Genomic DNA, 17,946 nt, shown 5'->3' on the forward strand with positions numbered 1-17,946 from the left:
ATTCCTTAGGAGCGCTGCTGGAAGTGAAGCGCTGAATTAAGGTTATAGATGGGTAGCTGAGTAGCAGTCTGTGTCCGCTGATGGAATGAGGTGCTGGGCTAGGTGAACCTGCTAGTGATTGTTAGTTGATCCAGATGGAGAGCGGTTGGCGCTCAGGCCCTGTGTGGTAGATGTGGGTGAATGACAGGCTAGGCCAGCTGTGGAAACGAAGTGCTGGGTTGGTGCACTTACTTGGGGTGGCTGGTGCTCGGTGAGGTAGGCTGGGTGATGGTGCTCGGCTGGAGCGCTGATCCTGCAGCTGCTGCGGCTCCACGTGGAAGACGCCGGCACCTCGCGTGCTCCGGCCGGAAGCTACGCAGAGGGGCACGGCGAGTGGTGGGGGTGGAGCTTGTGTGACGTCACACTGGAAGCAAGGACGGGGGCGCAGAAAAGGCACAAAACCAGGGTTCCTGATGAAGAGGGAAGTATTCCCTTGAAACGCATTGGTTTTGTGCCTCTTCTGCGCCCTCGTCCTTGCTTCCAGTGTGACGTCACGCAAGCTTGTGTTTAAAGTTGTATTCCAATAAATATATATTATGTTTTAAATATCTTGATTATTGTATCATAAAAATGATTAAATGTCTGATGTTCACATTGTACTACAATAAATTTTTCACTTAAATATAAGCAATATATGTCGGAGTAAGGGAAATTGAGGAGTCAGAGTCGCAGGTTTGGCTTACCGACTCCATAGCCCTGGTTTTGATGCCTTCAGAGTGAATCTACAATTTTCATAGTCATGAAAATAAAGAAAACTCAGTGCTTCCAGACCTCAAATAATGCAAAGAAAACAAGTTTATAATCATTTAGAAACAACAATACTAAAGTTTTAACTCAGGAAGAGTTCAGAAATTAATATTTTGTGGAATAAGAATAACCATGATTTTTAAAAACCGCTTTCATGCGTCTTGGCATGCTTGCCACCAGTCTTTCACACTGCTTCTGGCGCAAAAATGTAAGCAGTTCTTTGTTTGATGGCTTGTGACTATCCATCATCCTCTTGATAACATTCCAGAGGTTTTCAATGGGGTTCAGGTCTGGAGAATGGGCTGCCCATGACAGGGAATACTAAGATCAGTATTTTACATCAGTGCATTGTATCCACAGCAATTCCTATAGGGTCTGATATTTTCTCATTGCTTAACCCCTTAACGACCGCCGATACGCCTTTTAACGGCGGTAATTAAGGGTACTTAAACCACAGCGCCGTTAATTCACGGCGCTGTGGAGTAAGTAAATAGCGCCCCCCAGTGTCGGATTTTCTCCCTGGCAGCCGAGACCCCAGAGAACATGAATCGGGTCGTTTTTTGCCGACCCCGCTTTTGCGATCGCCGTTATTAACCCTATAACGGCGACCGCAAAAAAAAAGCTGCGATTTTACATTTAATTTCTCTTTCCTCTGATGTGATCGCACATCAGAGGATAGAGAAATAGGGTCCCCGATCCCCCCGGTCCCCTCCCGGTACCTCTCCCTTGTCCTCCGTCCCCTCCCGGTGGTCCCGCGCCCGCCGGCGTCATCCGATGGGCGCCGCCATCTTGAAAATGGCGGGCGCATGCGCAGTGCGCCCGCCGGGAATCTGCTGGCTCCGGCTGGCAGATTCCATTCATTATTTTGATCACTAACGATCATAGTGATCAAAATAATAAAAATAGTACATAACCCCCCCCGTTTATCACCCCCTTATATAGGCACACATAATGAAATAAAAAAAATATTTTTTTTTTCAGTTTTCCATAAGGGTTAGGGTTAGGTTAGGGTTAGGGTTAGGTTAGGGTTAGGGTTGGGCTAGGGTTAGGGTTGGGCTAGGGTTAGGGTTGGGCTAGGGTTAGGCTAGGGTTAGGCTAGGGTTAGGGTTAGGCTAGGGTTAGGGTTAGGCTAGGGTTAGGCTAGGGTTAGGCTAGGGTTAGGGGTTGGGTTAGGGTTGGGCTAGGGTTAAGGGTTAGGGTTGGGCTAGGGTTAAGGGTTAGGGTTGGGCTAGGGTTAGGGCTAGGGTTGGGCTAGGGTTAGGGCGAACTAGGATTAGGGTTAGAATTAGGATTAGGGATTAGGGTTGGGATTAGGGTTAGGGGTGTGTTGGGGTTAGGGTTGGAGCAAGAATTGAGGGGTTTCCACTATTTACCAACTTTGGGGGTCTAAAAATTGGGGTCTAAAAAATCACTTTTGTGGAAATAAAAAAGACTTTTTATTTTCACGGCTCTGCGTTTATAAACTTCTGTGACACGCTTGGGGGTTCAAAGTGCTCACCACACATCTAGATAAGTTCCTTAGGGGGTCTAATTTCCAAAATGGGGTCACTTGTGGGGGGTTTCCACTGTTTAGGCTCATCAGGGGCTCTGCAAACGCAACATGATGCCCGCAGACCATTCCATCAAAGTCTGCATTCCAAAATGGCACTCCTTCCCTTCCGAGCTCTCCCATGCGCCCAAACAGTGGTTCTCCCCCACATATGGGGTATCAGTGTACTCAGGACAAATCGCATAATAACTGGGGGTATGATTTCTCCTGTTACCCTTGTAAAAATAAAAATTTGGGCGCGAAAAGATCATTTTTGTGGAAAAAAAATGGATTTCTTATTTTCACGGCTCTACGTTATAAACTTCTGTGAAGCACTTGAAGGTTCAAAGTGCTCACCACACATCTAGATAAGTTCCTTCATGGGTCTAGTTTCCAAAATGGAGTCACTTGTTGGGGGTTTCCACTGTTTAGGCCCATCAGGGGCTCTGCAAACGCAACATGATGCCCGCAGACCATTCCATCAAAGTCTGCATTCCAAAATGGCACTCCTTCCCTTCCAAGCTCTCCCATGCACCCAAACAGTGGTTCCTCCCCACATATGGGGTATCAGCGTACTCAGGACAAATCGCATAATAACTGTGGGGGTATGATTTCTCCTGTTACCCTTGTAAAAATAAAAATTTGGGGGCGAAAAGATCATTTTTGTGGAAAAAAAAATGGATTTCTTATTTTCACGGCTCTACGTTATAAACTTCTGTGAAGCACTTGAAGGTTCAAAGTGCTCACCACACATCTAGATAAGTTCCTTAATGGGTCTAGTTTCCAAAATGGGGTCACTTGTTGGAGTTTTCCACTGTTTAGGCACATTAAGGGCTCTCCGAACGCAACATGGCATCCGATCTTAATTCCAGCCAATTCTGCGTTGAAAAAGTCAAACGGTGCTCCATCCCTTGCGAGCTCTGCCGTGTGCTGAAAAAGGGGTTTACCCCCACATATGGGGTATCGGCGTATTCAGGAGAAATTGTACAACAAATTTTGTGGTTGATTTTCTCTTTTAACACTTGTGAAAATAAAAAAAATTAGTTCTGAAGTAATTTTTTTCCAAAAAAAAGTTAAATGTTAATTTTTTCCATCCACATTGCTTTCGTTCCTGTGAAGCACTTAAAGGGTTAATAAACTTCTTGAATGTGGTTTTGAGCACCTTGAGGGGTCTAGTTTTTAGAATGGTGCCACTTTTGGGTATTTTCTGTCATGTACACCCCTCAAAATGACTTTAAATATGATGTGGTCCCTAAAAAAAATGGCTTTGTAAATTTTGTTGTAAAAATGAGAAATCGCTGGTCAACTTTTAACCCTTATAACTTCCTAACAAAAAAAAATTTTGCTTCCAAAATTGTGCTGATGTAAAGTAGACATGTGGGAAATGTTATTTATTAAGAAATTTATGTGACACATCTCTGATTTAAGGGCATAAAAATTTAAAGTTTTAAAATTGCAAAATTTTAAATTTTTTTGCCATATTTCTGTTTTTTTCATAAATAAACACAAGACTTATCGAAGAAATTTTACCACTAACATGAAGTACAATATGTCACGAAAAAACAATCTCAGAATCAGCAGGATCCATTAAAGCGTTCCAGAGTTATAACCTCATAAAGGGACAGTGGTCAGAATTGTAAAAATTGGCCTGGTCATTAAGCTGCAAACTGGCTCTGTCGCTAAGGGGTTAAATCCATGTCTCTTATGCCTATTATTTTTACTCACTCACAGGTCGGGCAACACAGTTCTGCTATGTGTTCACTACATGCATTCACACCTCTAATATCAACTGAGGTTGGAAATGGTAAGGTATTTAGTGTGTGCATACGAGCAGAGCTGTGTTTGCAGCATGTACTCAACAGTGCTATGTATGTGCAGCATATAGATGCATGTAATGACAATATAGCAGAGCTGTGTTTGAAAAGTTTATATCCCAAAGTTGCAAACATGGTCCAGAAAGTCCATTCACACAGACCTGTAGTGTGTTCTGCGTCATGAGATGAGAGGAATGAGCCTCTTTAGCTCCATAGACTAAAAGGGGCCCATCCATCGCTAGGGAGGGTCACCTATATATTTATTCTAGCATGTTTAACGAGAAGTAATAAAGATTAGAAGCAACTTTTCCTGGTGTCATAATAATCTTTCCCTTGCTGCATGCACGCCTGGCTGAGCTGCATCTGTGCACACTACGGCACAGTGGGCCTATGAAGACAACATGGCCTGACCCGATGTGTGCCCAGCACTACTGACACATGACCTTTATGTTTTAGGAGATTCCAGGAGCTGCTCCTACCTTACCTATGCCCCAATAAGGGGAGTCTAAAATGGAAAAATTGCTGATATAACAAATTTAATCAAATTTAATTTTAAGATATTTTTTATTACTAAACTGAGCAAGTCAAAACTGTTATCTCCTCATTATATTCTTTCCTTTTAATATTTTCTCCCAAAAATGTTCTTTTTATCAGTATTTCAGAAACCATACAGTCCCGTACATATATCTCATATAGAACAACAGTGGTAATTTCTAAACCTGTGCCTGAATGTGGAAGTAGTCCTGAAACTGCAATGTTGTAAGATGTGTAATCATTTATTTCAGCCCACGGTGGACACGTTGAAGAATCTGACCCTCGTTGATCTCATCCACAAGGAACGACTGGAGCTGCTCAGAAGTGTATGCAGGAATGACTATCTCAGGAACGTCTCACATTCCTTCATTTCCAAGTTTGTGTTGGATCGAATATTTGTCTCTGACAAGCACAGAATCTTATTTTGTCAGACCCCTAAAGTAGGAAATACCCAGTGGAAAAAAGTTCTCATTGTTTTAAATGGTAATTGTAAACAATTTAAAATCATTTTCTATATACCTCTAAGACCAGTAAATTGAATATTTATTTTAGCAGACTTCAGTAAAAAAAAAAATGAAAGGAGTTGTCCCCTATTTCTAAACTTTGAAAACTGGCCCATGGTGGATTTAAATGGAACCTGTGATTTTATTCCTAATTCCCCAACCCGTGGTCTGAATGAATCGCAGCCTGACTGAACAATTGCAGCCAGTTGTATTTTACTCTGAAACATTCTGGCTTTTCCGAAAAAAAATATATTTTAAAGATCTGTCCAGGAACTACAGCCAGAGACTAGACAAATCTGGTGCTGCATTGCTGCAAGTGAGTGACAGGTCCATAGCAAGAGACTTGTCAATCGCCTGCATCAGCGCTGGGAGTGACATCATCTCTGGATCTCCTATCTATATCTTCTATGAAATGCCGCAGCGTTTTGGGGAAAAGCATATATCTTCTGGCACAGGCAGGACATCCCCACTGTCGCTGTATGGAGGACATTGCCCATTGAAACCAGGTTCCAACATTCATTTCCCACTTCTCATTTACATTAGTTTTGCAAAATCTCCCAACATGTCAATGGTGCAATGAAAATGAAGAAAAAAATTTTTTAGATTTGATACCCTCACATATGACAGTATGTGCAGAAGCGCACATCACTTCCCCATACTAAGGACCATAGACAGACAAATATTGAGTTATTCTCCCATGGAAAAATTGCTTTTATGGAAAAGGCTGTGTGATGCTACAATTATGTATGATTAGAAACTATGATTTCTCTGGATTGCAGCAAAAGATACGTTGGATTGGTCTCACTCTCAGATTTGCTTTTAATGTAAAAATGTCTATTCTAAAATTGCCAGGTTATTAAATAATAGAGTTCACTTTGTAAACCTAATCATTTGACTGAAAGGGTGAAAAAAAATGTATATACTGTATATCTCATTTTCCATTGTTTTGCAGGGGCGTTTTCATCGATTGAGGATATCCCAGAAAATGTGGTTCACGACCATGAAAAGAATGGCCTTCCTAGGCTATCTTCATACAGTAGGTCAGATGTTCAGGAGAGGTATGGCTACTGCGGTTTACAGCTGTGTTTACAATGCAAAATTGTTACCAAATATTTTTTCTTGCCTTTCTTTTTAATGGAAGTGCTGCCATGATCTGCATACATTATTTTGGGCGTGTCCAGTGAAAATGCCTGTATAATCCTGTGAAATGCAAGCGTATCCACAGGAACACACTCGCATCGGAACACCACTATTTAGGTAAGTAGTTGAGAAACCAATGAAGCTACTTAGCAATTATATAAATATAGCGAATCAACACCATTTGTAAATCAACATGGGCACTATTCTGTCTGCAAATGCATGACCTCAATGTCCTTCTTCTGCTTTTACCGTTTTTCTATCTTTTTCTTTATTCCCAGGTATCTTGGATAAAGCCTGCCTAAAATTCTTTTTCTGGTCTCTTGTCCTTGGTATGGGCTAACAGAATAGTACCCATATTGATTTACATATGGAGTAGATTCGCTATATTTATATGCTAAGTAGTCACCTCCGCTTGATATCGATGCGTCATTAGTTTCTCACATACTTGGCTAAATAGTGGTGTTCCGATGTGAATGTGTTCCTGTGGATATTCTTGCGTTCCACAGGATTACATCGGCATTTTCGTTGGACGCGCAGGAAATGACATGCGGATCATTGCAGCGCTTATTGAATGATGCATTCGCTCCATAATGCGGTCCAAAGCCCGTATATTATGCTCCGGGACAGCCGTAAGTGTTGTTACACAGTACACGCATATTTAATCTTGGCACAGACAGTTTGGTCTGAGATGCTGCATGCCCTGGAAACCACTGCCGGCGGTGGGATGTGTTGTAGATGTACCACAAAGGAACAATGAATTATGTTTATAGCTACCCTGATAAATCCTTTCTAAGGAGGAAATGCATCAGGAGATTACGGTGTGGTCTGCATCTACACTATAGAAAATCAAACTATTGAAGTTGCTGTGCTCTCACACAGAGTAAGCTGCACGGGAATTGGGTGAGACCTTGTTATTTAATTATTGCGTATTTTATTACTTGATATTGATAAATCATAAGGCAACATCTAGGAATACGTTAATAACTAAGAATTTGTCAATGGATCAGTATATTTCTGTATAGTACTGAGATCATAGAATCATAGAATCGTAGAGTTGGAAGGGACCTCCTGGGCCATCTGGTCCAACCCCCTGCTCAAAGCAGGATTCACTAAATCATCCTAGTCAGATGCCTGTCCAGCCTCTGTTTGAAGACTTCCATTGAAGGAGAACTCACCACTTCTCGTGGCAGCCTGTTCCACTCATTGATCACTCTAACTGTCAAAAAGTTTTTTCTAATATCTAATCTGTGTCTCCTCCCATTCAGTTTCATCCCATTGCTTCTAGTCTTTCCTTGTGCAAATGAGAATAAAGTTGATCCTTCTAAAATGTGACGGCCCTTTAAATATTTGTAGACAGCTATTAAGTCTCCTCTCAGTCTTCTCTTTTGCAAACTAAACAATCCCAAATCCTGCAACCTTTCCTCATAAGACAGGGTTTGCAGACCGGTCACCATTCTGGTCGCTCTTTTCTGAACTTGCACCAGTTTGTTGATGTCTTTTTTAAAATGTGGTGCCCAAAACTGGACACAATATTCCAGATGAGGTCTGACCAAAGAGGAGTAGAGGGAAATAATGACTTCACGTGATCTAGACTGTATGCTTCTGTTAATACATCCTAGAATTGCATTTGCCTTTTTTGCTGCTGCATCACATTGTTGACTCATATTCAGTCTGTGATCTATTAGTATACCCAAGTCTTTTTCACATGTGCTGTCACTAAGCCCTATTCCTCCCATTCTGTATATGCTTTTTTCATTTTTATTGCCCAGATGTAGTATTTTGCATTTCTCCCTGTTAAAAACCATTCTGTTAGTTGCTGCCCACTTCTCCAGTTTATTTAAATCTTTTTGAATCCTCTCTCTCTCTTCTCTAGTATTAGCTATCCCTCCCAGCTTTGTGTCATCAGCAAATTTAATCAGTTTACCCTCAATTCCTTCATTTAAATCGTTGATAAAGATGTTGAACAATACAGGGCCCAGGACAGAGCCCTGTGGTACCCCACTTGAGACATTCTTCCAACTGGATGTGCAGCCATTTATGACCACTCTGGGTCCGATCACCAAGCCAGTTATGAATCCACCTAACAGTTGCCTTGTCCATTCCACACTTAGTCATTTTTTCAATAAGGATTGTATGAGAGACTTTGTCAAATGCTTTGCTGAAGTCAAGATATACTATATCTACAGCATTTCCTTGATCCACCCAATCAGTGATACCGTCATAGAAGGAAATTAAGTTAGTCTGACATGACTTATTAGTTACAAACCCATGCTGACTCTGTTTAATCACTTCATTCTTATCCAGGTATTGACATACATGTTCTTTAATAATTTGTTCAAAGATCTTTCCTGGTATAGAAGTCAGACTCACCGGCCTATAGTTGCCTGGGTCCACCTTCTTCCCCTTTTTGAAGATAGGAACAACATTTGCTCTTCTCCAGTCTTCTGGCACTTCTCCTGTTCTCCAAGAATTTTCAAAGATTATGGAGAGGGGTTCAAAAATTTCTTCTGCTATCTCCTTCAGTACTCTGGGGTGTAATTCATCTGGACCTGGAGACTTGAAATCATTTAGGTTAGCTAAGTGTTTCCTCACTATCTTTCTGTTTATAGATATCCTGGATTCTTCTATTCCCTTAATAGGACAGTGAATAACAGTTGATGTTACATTTCCTTTCTGAGAGAAAACAGATGCAAAATAGGAATTGAAAAGTTCAGCCTTCTCAATATCCTGTCTTACCATTTCATCATTTTCATCCTGTAAAAATCCTATAGCATCTTTGACTTTTCTTTTACTTTTGACATATCCCCAAAATCCTTTATTATTGCTTTTGACATCTCTTGCAAGCCTCAATTCATTTTCAGCTTTAGCTAATCTAATTTGTGCCCTGCAGGTTCTGCAGACAGCATTATATTCTTCTTTAGATATGCCTCCCTCTTTCCATTTTATAAACATTTTTTTCTTCCTTTTTAGCATGTGCTTAAGTTCTGTGTTCATCCATCCTGGTTTCCTTAAATGCTTCCTATTCTTCCCTCTTTTCGGAATTGTTAACAACTATGCTTTGAGAATTTCATTTTTCAAGATTTCCCATCCTTCCTGGACATTTTTGTCTTTAAGGATATCCAGCCATTGGATCCCTCCAATTCTCTTTCTGAATCCCTTAAAATCTGCCTTTCTGAAATCTAACCTTGATGTCTGAGTCTTCACAGGTCTTCCGCCTCTAGTTATCCAAAATTCTAAAATAGCATGGTCGCTACCTCCTAGGGTCCCAGCCACTTTTACCTCCTCAACCATTTCCTCCCTGTTTATAAGGATTAGATCCAAGGTAGCAGTTCCCCTTGTTTTCTCCCCTACCTTTTGGAAGATAAAGTTGTCAGCAAGAGAGGATAAGAATTTCCTTGACCTGTTAGTTTTGCCTGAGAGAGATTCCCAACAAATGTCTGGATAGTTGAAATCTCCCATGACAACTATGTCATATTTTTTGGAGAACTTGGCCATTTGATGCATAAAGAGTTCATCCATATCTTCAGCTTGCACAGGCGGCCTGTAGTAAATTCCTACAATGGTGTCCTTTCCATTGTTCTGTCCTTGTATTCTTACCCAAACAGTTTCCACAGAACTTCCAGTCTCTGAAGCTTCAATCTCTGTGCAGATATACGCGTTTCTAACATACAATGCGACACCCCCTCCTCGTTTATCAAGTCTGTTTCTTGCAAATAAGTTGTATCCTTCTAGTCTTGTATTCCAATCATGTGTATTGTCCCACCAAGTTTCAGTGATTCCAATGACATCATATTTCTTTTCCTGTGTTAGTAGTTCCAATTCTCCTTGTTTGTTGCCCATGCTTTGTGCATTAGTATAGAAACATTTTAGTTTGTGATTGGTTTCTCTTTCTCCAATATTTTTATTAATTAGATTCTTTTGTCTTTGTTCTTCCTTTCCACTTCTAATAGCAGAGTTATCAATAGCATTTGTCAGGTGTATGGCTTTTTCTGGTCTTTTGCTTCCCTTCCCATGTTGTTCTAGTTTAAAGCTCTCCTTACAAGTGTAGCAAGGCGACTTCCAAATACATGCTTTCCAGTCTTCGTAAGGTGCACCCCATCTCTAGCAAGTAGTCCATCGTATAAGTAATTCACTCCGTGATCCAGAAATCCAAATCGTTGCTGTCGGCACCATCGACGTAGCCAGTTGTTCACCTGCAGAATCTTATTCCACCTCCTTGTTCCATGGCCATCCACTGGGAGGATGGAAGAGAAGACCACCTGCGCTCCCAGGTCTTTCACTTTCTTGCCTAAGTCTTCAAAGTCTCTGCAGATGGTTTCCAGGTCATTTCTTGCGGTGTCATTTGTCCCCACATGTAGTAGCAGGAATGGGTAGTCATCTGTAGGTCTGAAGAGTCCTGATATCCTGTCAGACACATCTTTAATTTTTGCACCTGGAAGACAGCACATTTCTCTTGAAGTTATATCCGGTCTGCAGATAGCGGCCTCTGTTCCTCTCAACAGGGAATCCCCCATGACCACCACTCTCCGTTTCTTCTTCACAACATTTTTCTTTCTCCATCCAGGAGGACTCTGAAGGCGTACAAGGTTGCTGTTTGTTGGCAAAGTCTTATCCTGATGTATTTCTTCATCGTTTTCCTGCGTGAGAGCCTGGTACTGGTTTCTGAGCAGTATGGGTGCTGACTGCCTCCTGATCCTCCTGCTTCTCTGGGTCACATGTCTCCATTCCTCTGTTTCTTCAGGTGCACTTCGAATTTCTTCTCTTTCTGTAACATGAAGAGATAATTCTGCTCTGTCCAAGAACTCTTCACCTTCCTTAATGATCTTCAACGTAGCTAACCTCTCTTCGAGATTTTACAACTTTTCCTCCAACAGGGACACAAGCTTGCATTTGTGGCATGTGAAGTTCGGCTTTTCCACTGGTAAGTCTGTGAACATGTAGCATGAAATGCAGCTCACCAAATGGCTCCTGGCCTCTTCCATCTTGAAATTTCTTAAAAACGATGAAAGATGAGCTAAAATCTATCGGCGCGCGGTTTTCAGATTTCCTCTTTTTAGCTGCAACGGCCAAAACCCAGTGATCGTTGAGCTCGCGGAGACTCTTCACCTATCCCAGAAGGCACTGGGAATATGCAAATGATCTCCTCAAGACTCTTCCCCTGGTTATATATATGCGGTCTGTGGTACCCATTGAGGGTGTCTATGTTTGTGCGTCTTTTTTCAGGTTGTGTCTAAATATGTCAATTTTAATATATTAAAAGTTAAGTTTTAGGTCCCAATTTTTGTTATATTTGTCATTAATTTATTTGGAATAATATGCCTTGTGATGGGGTTTATATTGCTAATTCTCTGCTCTCAGATGAGGTAACAAAAACCTGCTGACTGATTCCCTCTAAACCAATTTATCTTGCCTAAAGCCCCCGTTACACACTGCGATATCGCTATCAATATCGCTGTAAAGTCACCGATTTTGTGACGTTGCAGCGATATTGCTAGCGATATCGCTGCATGTGATACTTACCTCCGACCGGCTACCCCGCTGGTTATCGCTGATCGCGCGAGAAGCTCCTGGACCATTCCTCGTCGGCCACTTCCTGCGGTGCCGACGAACGACGCGTGGAGCCGGGCGGGAGGACGTCAGGATCGCCGCGTCTGACAGGTAAGTAGCGATCCCCGTCCCCAGCGATGTCGCTGGTGAGATCTGCCTGTGTGGCAGCTGACTAGCGACCACCTAGCGACGCACCAGCGATCCTGACCGCGTCATATCGGTAGTCGGGATCGCTGGTGCATTGCTAGGTGTAACGGTACCCTAACAGCTTATGTTTATCAGAAAATTATCAGAAAGCATTTACTGTTTTTCTATTTAAGTAGTTTCATAGAAAAGCATGGTCTGGCTGCCCTCAACTTTGGCTGTAGGTATGAGTAGCTTTTGATGAACATATCAGCCTAACATGATAAGAATCTGTCCCGATTCTCGTGCCTTATTATATGCAATCCATATGATTATTCCTGCTACTATTCAATTCCTTGTCCTGAATGTCTGACTCCCTGTCATGCCAGTATGCAGTTTGATAGTCCAGCACTAGTGGTTGGCACTTTGGGGCGATTTTGTCAGGCTGAAAATGTTGTGTGTCCTTTTGTTAGTCTTTGCATCATATTGCGATTGAGTGCGTTTAGTGATCAGTATAATATTGCAGTAGTAAACTAAATTTCCAGCTGGGAGAAAATTTGTCACCTTCTACATGCCTTTCAAATGGGGACAAAAGAGGTATAGCAACATGGCAAATCTTTCACATCTTTCTTTTGCCACAAAAAACTGGGAAAACTTATTGACTGTATAAGCCGAGGGTGGTGCTGCACAGGGGTTAATGGTGGTCCAAAAAGAAGCTCCATAGATAAATACCCCCCATATATTGCTGAATAAGGGTTAATGGTGTCCCAAATAGATGCTCCATACATAAAATACCCCCCCCCATATGCTGCTGCTGTATAAGAAGAAAAAAAAACACACATACTCGCCTCTCCATTGCTGGGGGCCAGGTGCCGGTGTAGCCCCTGGCACTGGCTATATTTACTGTTCCCCGCTCCATCGCTGTCTCCCGAGTCCTATGCAGTGACGTTAGCAGAGGGCGCGCACTGACTACGTCATCGCGCCCTCCGCTGAATGTCACAGCCAGAGGACCTGGGAGACAGCGATGGAACGGAGACTGGGACTGGTAAATATTGCTCTGCTCCCCATCCTCCCCCGTCATACATATCCCCCTCCTGGCGCACGGTCGCTTCAGCCCCTGCTTCCCGCACGATCTCGGCGTCCCAGCTGTTCCTGCATTCAGCGGTCACGTGGTACCGCTCATTAAATATGTGCATATTCATGAGTTTAATGTGCGGTACCACGTGACCGCTGAATGCAGGAACAGCTGGGACACTGAGATCATGGGGGAAGCAGGGGCTGAGGAGACTGTGCCAGGAGGGGGTGAGTATGGTCTCTGACACCCCCACTCCCCTTCCGACCCCCGTATATGACTCGCGTATAAGCCGAGAGGGGGACTTTCAGCCCAAAAAATGGACTGAAAATCTTTGCTTACACACGAGTATATATGGTACTTTATCTAGAATTTATATATAATCAGCGCACATGTCCTCCACAGTCTTTGGGTAACATGTGTTCATACTTTACCATATGTCTGGTGTATATATAGTGATTTCCAGCTACCAGAAAAATCCCCTAAAAGCATATTTATTGGTTCATTAGTAAGGTTTAAACAATTATGGATCCAAATGATGCACCCTGATTGTTCCTTAGCTGTGGCACTACCAGACCGCGGAGGTTGGCACCCTAGAGATAAGAGAGCATGGCGGTGATGGTTGTGTGATTGAGCGCTGTGTAACATTATACTGAATGATGATTTCAGCAGTTGTTATTGGTCATCCAACCAAAGTTATACTGGCATTTGATAGAAATTAGATTTTCTGTACAACATATGCAATACACCTTGCTGCACTTGTATATAATAATTTCTCAGAATTTTTCATTTCCATTTTTTTCAGGCTGAATTCTTACTTCAAGTTTCTTATTGTCAGAGATCCCTTTGAGAGAATAATTTCTGCATATAAAGATAAGTTTGTACGCAATCCCCGTTTTGAGCCATGGTACAAGCACAACATTGCTCCAGTCATTATCCGCAAGTACCGGAAGTATCGCACAGAATCTCGGGGTGGACTGCAATTTCAAGACTTTGTGCGATACCTCGGTGACCCAAACCACAAGTTTCTAGATCTCCAGTTTGGGGACCATATAATCCACTGGGTAACTTATGTGGAACTTTGTGCCCCTTGTGAAATAAATTACAATGTCGTAGGGCACCATGAGACTCTGGAGGAGGATGCTCCTTACATCTTAAGAGAAGCGGGAATCGATAGACTAGTGTCTTACCCCTCTATACCGCCAGGAATCACAAAATACAACCAATCAAAAGTGGAATATTACTTTTCCAAAGTAGCCAAGAGGGACATCAAACGTCTTTATGAAAGATTTGAAGGAGACTTCAAGCTTTTTGGATATAAAGAACCAACCTTTTTGTTTAATTAATATGGCGCTACATTTGTTGGATTCATGATCATTCTGCAACTGTAACTGAAGACACTACTGAAGTTTTATTTGATCACGTAAGGAGAGTATACAGTGGGTGGGTTGTTCCTGACATTATCAAATTTGCACTTAACCCACATAACGCTGTATCTAATGCACTACTGTATTATATTTTGTCTGGTGGGGATTGACCTCTCTAGTAATAATGGTGGTTGGGATTGGAAATCCAATGTGAATAAGAAGCATTTTTGTTTACAGCTTAAACATATTAGCAATATACGGTACACTGTAGAACATGCAGCGCCGCAGCAATGCATTCAAGTGTTGCAATATTTTGTCTTATTTTTTTTTTTATTCCAGTGCAATGTCATTCTGAAAGAGCCACTAACATAAGAATAGAATGGAGTAGGATGCACTTTACTAATGTTTCTCTATTTCTTTGTGAAATGACTGAACTACATGGAGCCTACTAGTGATGCCATAACCATGGGCAAGAGCAGACAGATTTCAACTTGTAACTCTTCCAGGAAGCTTCTTCTCTTGTAGCAGAACTTTAGATAAAGGTATTGCTTATTTCTAGGAGTATAGGGTGGATGAACAAAGTTGTTTTGTCAAATTGGAGAAAATAATTCAATATTAAAGCACACTTCTGTCATTGTGACAGGTAAGATTACACTACTATGATTTTGCAAAACTCACTGACACTTTGGTTTACAGCTGCAAAATTTCAGTATCTCTGAAATGAGGCTGTGACTGATAAATTACCAATATCAGATTGGTGGAGGTGCAACATCCAGTATGTTCATCAATCAGCGGTTATGAGTTTCAGCTCTAGCTCCTATTAAAGTAATGGCGCTGATTTGCAATACCAAGCACTTGTCACAAAATACTGTGACTGAGCTGCAGAGTTTCGCTCCATACACCGTTTACATCTGGGAGCAGCTGATTGTTAGGGGTGGTGTGTGTAGGACCACCACCAATCTGGTATCGATGACCTATCCTAAGGAATGGTCATCAATAAAATAGTATTTACTACTTACTATTAAAATTTACTATTTTTGCAACATTTTAACACTTTTCCCCGTAAAAGGACATTGTATTCACATCTTGGGAAGGAATCTTCATATGTGCAGGGGTCTCGGGGGCTGCGCTCGCTTGCTGCATGTGACATACAGGCTATATTAAATAGCCAGCGTCTGTTTCTAATAGCAGGGGATAGCACTGAGCTCCTACTCCAGCTGTTAACCATTTAAATGCAGGTGTTAGGCTGGTTTCATACTTGCGTTTTTTGCGCTGTTTTTTATTGCAAAAAAGCATGCGTTTTTTTTCCCCTATCTTTTACATGGGTGCGCATAGGTGCGCATACACATTCGTTTGTACGCGTTTGTATGCGCATGCGTTTTTTTGTAGTGTGCCCTCAGGCGCACAAAATTCATCCTGTTGCATTTTTTGTGCATCCGACTTGCCCCCCAAAAAACGCATGCGCACGCAATGCGTTTTTTTTACAGCAAAACACCCATTGTAGTCTATGGGTGCGCATACGTGCGCATTGTAATGCGCACGTATGCGCAAAAAAAGCATGCTTTTTTTTAAAAAAAACGCACCAAAACCCGCAAAAAAAGCACACAAACGCATGATTTGTTTTTCATGCGTTTGTGTGCGCAAAAAACGCACCGCAAAAAAAGCAAGTGTGAAAGTAGCCTTAATCTCTTTGATGGATTGCACGCTTCTTTGCGCACATACCTGCTCCCATCAGCCCCATTGGTGCGATCGCAGAGGACCGACTGGTTACCATCACATCTGGGAGCCTGCTGAAGAACGCCATCGCTGCCAGCTCAATCCTTCTGTGAAGCTTAGCCACAGCCTGTGCTCCATCGGAGACTGAGATTTTCACTGTGTGCTGCAATACTTTGTTATTGTATATAGAATGTGATCAAGCAATTGCGGCTTGAAGTCCTCTATGAATGCTGAAAAATAATGTAAAAAGATTTAAGTTTTTACAAATGAAAAAAATACGTAAGTTCAATTTGCCCACGTTTTCTCCAGTTCACAAATAAAGTAAAAAAGAAATATATTTGGTATTGCCGTCTTTTTTCATTAAAGTCCAATCTATTGAAATACAAAATTGATTAACCCTTTCGGTAAACGCCATGTAGAGAAAAAAATAAATAAAAAGTAAAAAAAAAAAATAAGATCCGTTCACCACACAAAAGACAATCCTTCAATCAGCCCCTTCAACACAAAAATGAAGCTGTTAGGCTAAGTTCACACTAGGCATTTTTGCTGCATTTTTTTATGCTATTTTTCAGCTGCTTTTTACAGTATCAGTTATGTCTGAGATTTCAGAAATCTCCTGTGCCTTGCATTTTTTTTTAGGACATAGAGCATGTCGCTTCTTTCAGCGTTTTTCAGCCATTGACTAGAATGGGTAGTGAAAAAACGCAGGTGTATCATGTTTTGCTACAATTTTTTTTTTTTTTTGCCAAAACCTGATTCTATGGAATAGGACTTTTTTTCTCAAACACTAAACTTTATCAGCATGCACAAGAGACAAATCTAGCATGCCTTAGCCGCCGCAAAACATGCAAGAATAACATGCTTTTTTTTCTGCAGCTTCTTTCCTGCCAAGAGATCAGGTTTTGCTGCAGAAGAAAAAGCTGAAAAAATGTCTAGTGTGAACTTACCCTTAGGGGTCTTGGAAAATGGTGATACAAAGCAAAAAATAATGTCTACAATATTTTGAATCATTTTTGGCCTTGCAGTATTTGGACTTTGGTTAAACCTGTGTAAAAGAAAAACTAAATCAGCAAGCATTTCAAGTATTATGCTGATGGCTGTTATTTTGCCACGGTTAAAACATGAACTTTTATGTAGACTATGGGCGAAATGCAATAGCTACAGCATACTGTCATGGAGAAAAACAGCTAAAAAAAACTTTGTTTATTGGATGTTTTATATTTTTAATGTAAACTTTACAGTGACACCTTTCACAGAATTTTTCAAAAAAAAGTTGAAAGACACGGAATGAAGCTGAACTATAGCTCCAGTGGCATACCTCCAATAGAGGGAGACCACACAACAGTTAAAGGCACATGAGTTGGTTGGGTCTTGTCTTAATCCTGGTCCTGACTTTGTTTCCTTTAGTCAGAACTCAGCAGATTCAGCTGGTTAATAAGGTTATGTTTTTGCTGCATTTATTATGAAAATTTAAAAGCTATTTTTTACAGTACTAGCGAAACCTATGAGATTTCAAAATTCTCATGCGTGCACACAGTTTTTTTTTTCTCTTCGCCACGACAGCACCCACTGAGAGAGGGGATCCGCCCCTAGGAACAGGAAACCTACAGAGAGATAAAAGGGGCGGTCCCCCTCGCTCCCTTAGTTGGTTTCCTGTTCCTAGAAGGAACCCATAGAGAGAAAGAAGCTCGAAAGAGGATACCTGGCCTGGTTGCCGTCTGTACAGCATCCATATGAGCTACAGGGGCCGCAGAGCTGGAAGCAGCGTTCGGGGGAGATCTGATATTCAACTCCCCACTCAGCTGGTAATGCAGTG

At 41.6% G+C, this 17,946-nt stretch overlaps 1 protein-coding gene across 4 annotated transcripts in view; it reads left to right on the forward strand.

The window, feature by feature from the left end:
• Window positions 1-16,467, forward strand: part of CHST10 (carbohydrate sulfotransferase 10) — a 90,018-nt gene extending 73,551 nt beyond the window's left edge. For 3 of the 4 annotated variants that reach the window (XM_073590470.1, XM_073590469.1, XM_073590471.1), the window contains exons 4-6: window positions 4,914-5,145; window positions 6,118-6,223; window positions 13,853-16,467. In XM_073590470.1, coding sequence (XP_073446571.1) covers window positions 4,914-5,145; window positions 6,118-6,223; window positions 13,853-14,393 — 879 coding nt within the window. In that variant the 3' untranslated portion in view covers window positions 14,394-16,467. The remainder of the gene's footprint in view (window positions 1-4,913; window positions 5,146-6,117; window positions 6,224-13,852) is intronic. The other variant, XM_073590473.1, reaches the window with a different exon arrangement.
• Window positions 16,468-17,946: the final 1,479 nt, after the last annotated feature.

The sequence above is a fragment of the Dendrobates tinctorius genome, unplaced genomic scaffold (genome assembly GCF_039654945.1).
Source record: "Dendrobates tinctorius isolate UK_male_01 unplaced genomic scaffold, ASM3965494v1 ptg000117l, whole genome shotgun sequence".
Classification (NCBI taxonomy): domain Eukaryota; kingdom Metazoa; phylum Chordata; class Amphibia; order Anura; family Dendrobatidae; genus Dendrobates; species Dendrobates tinctorius.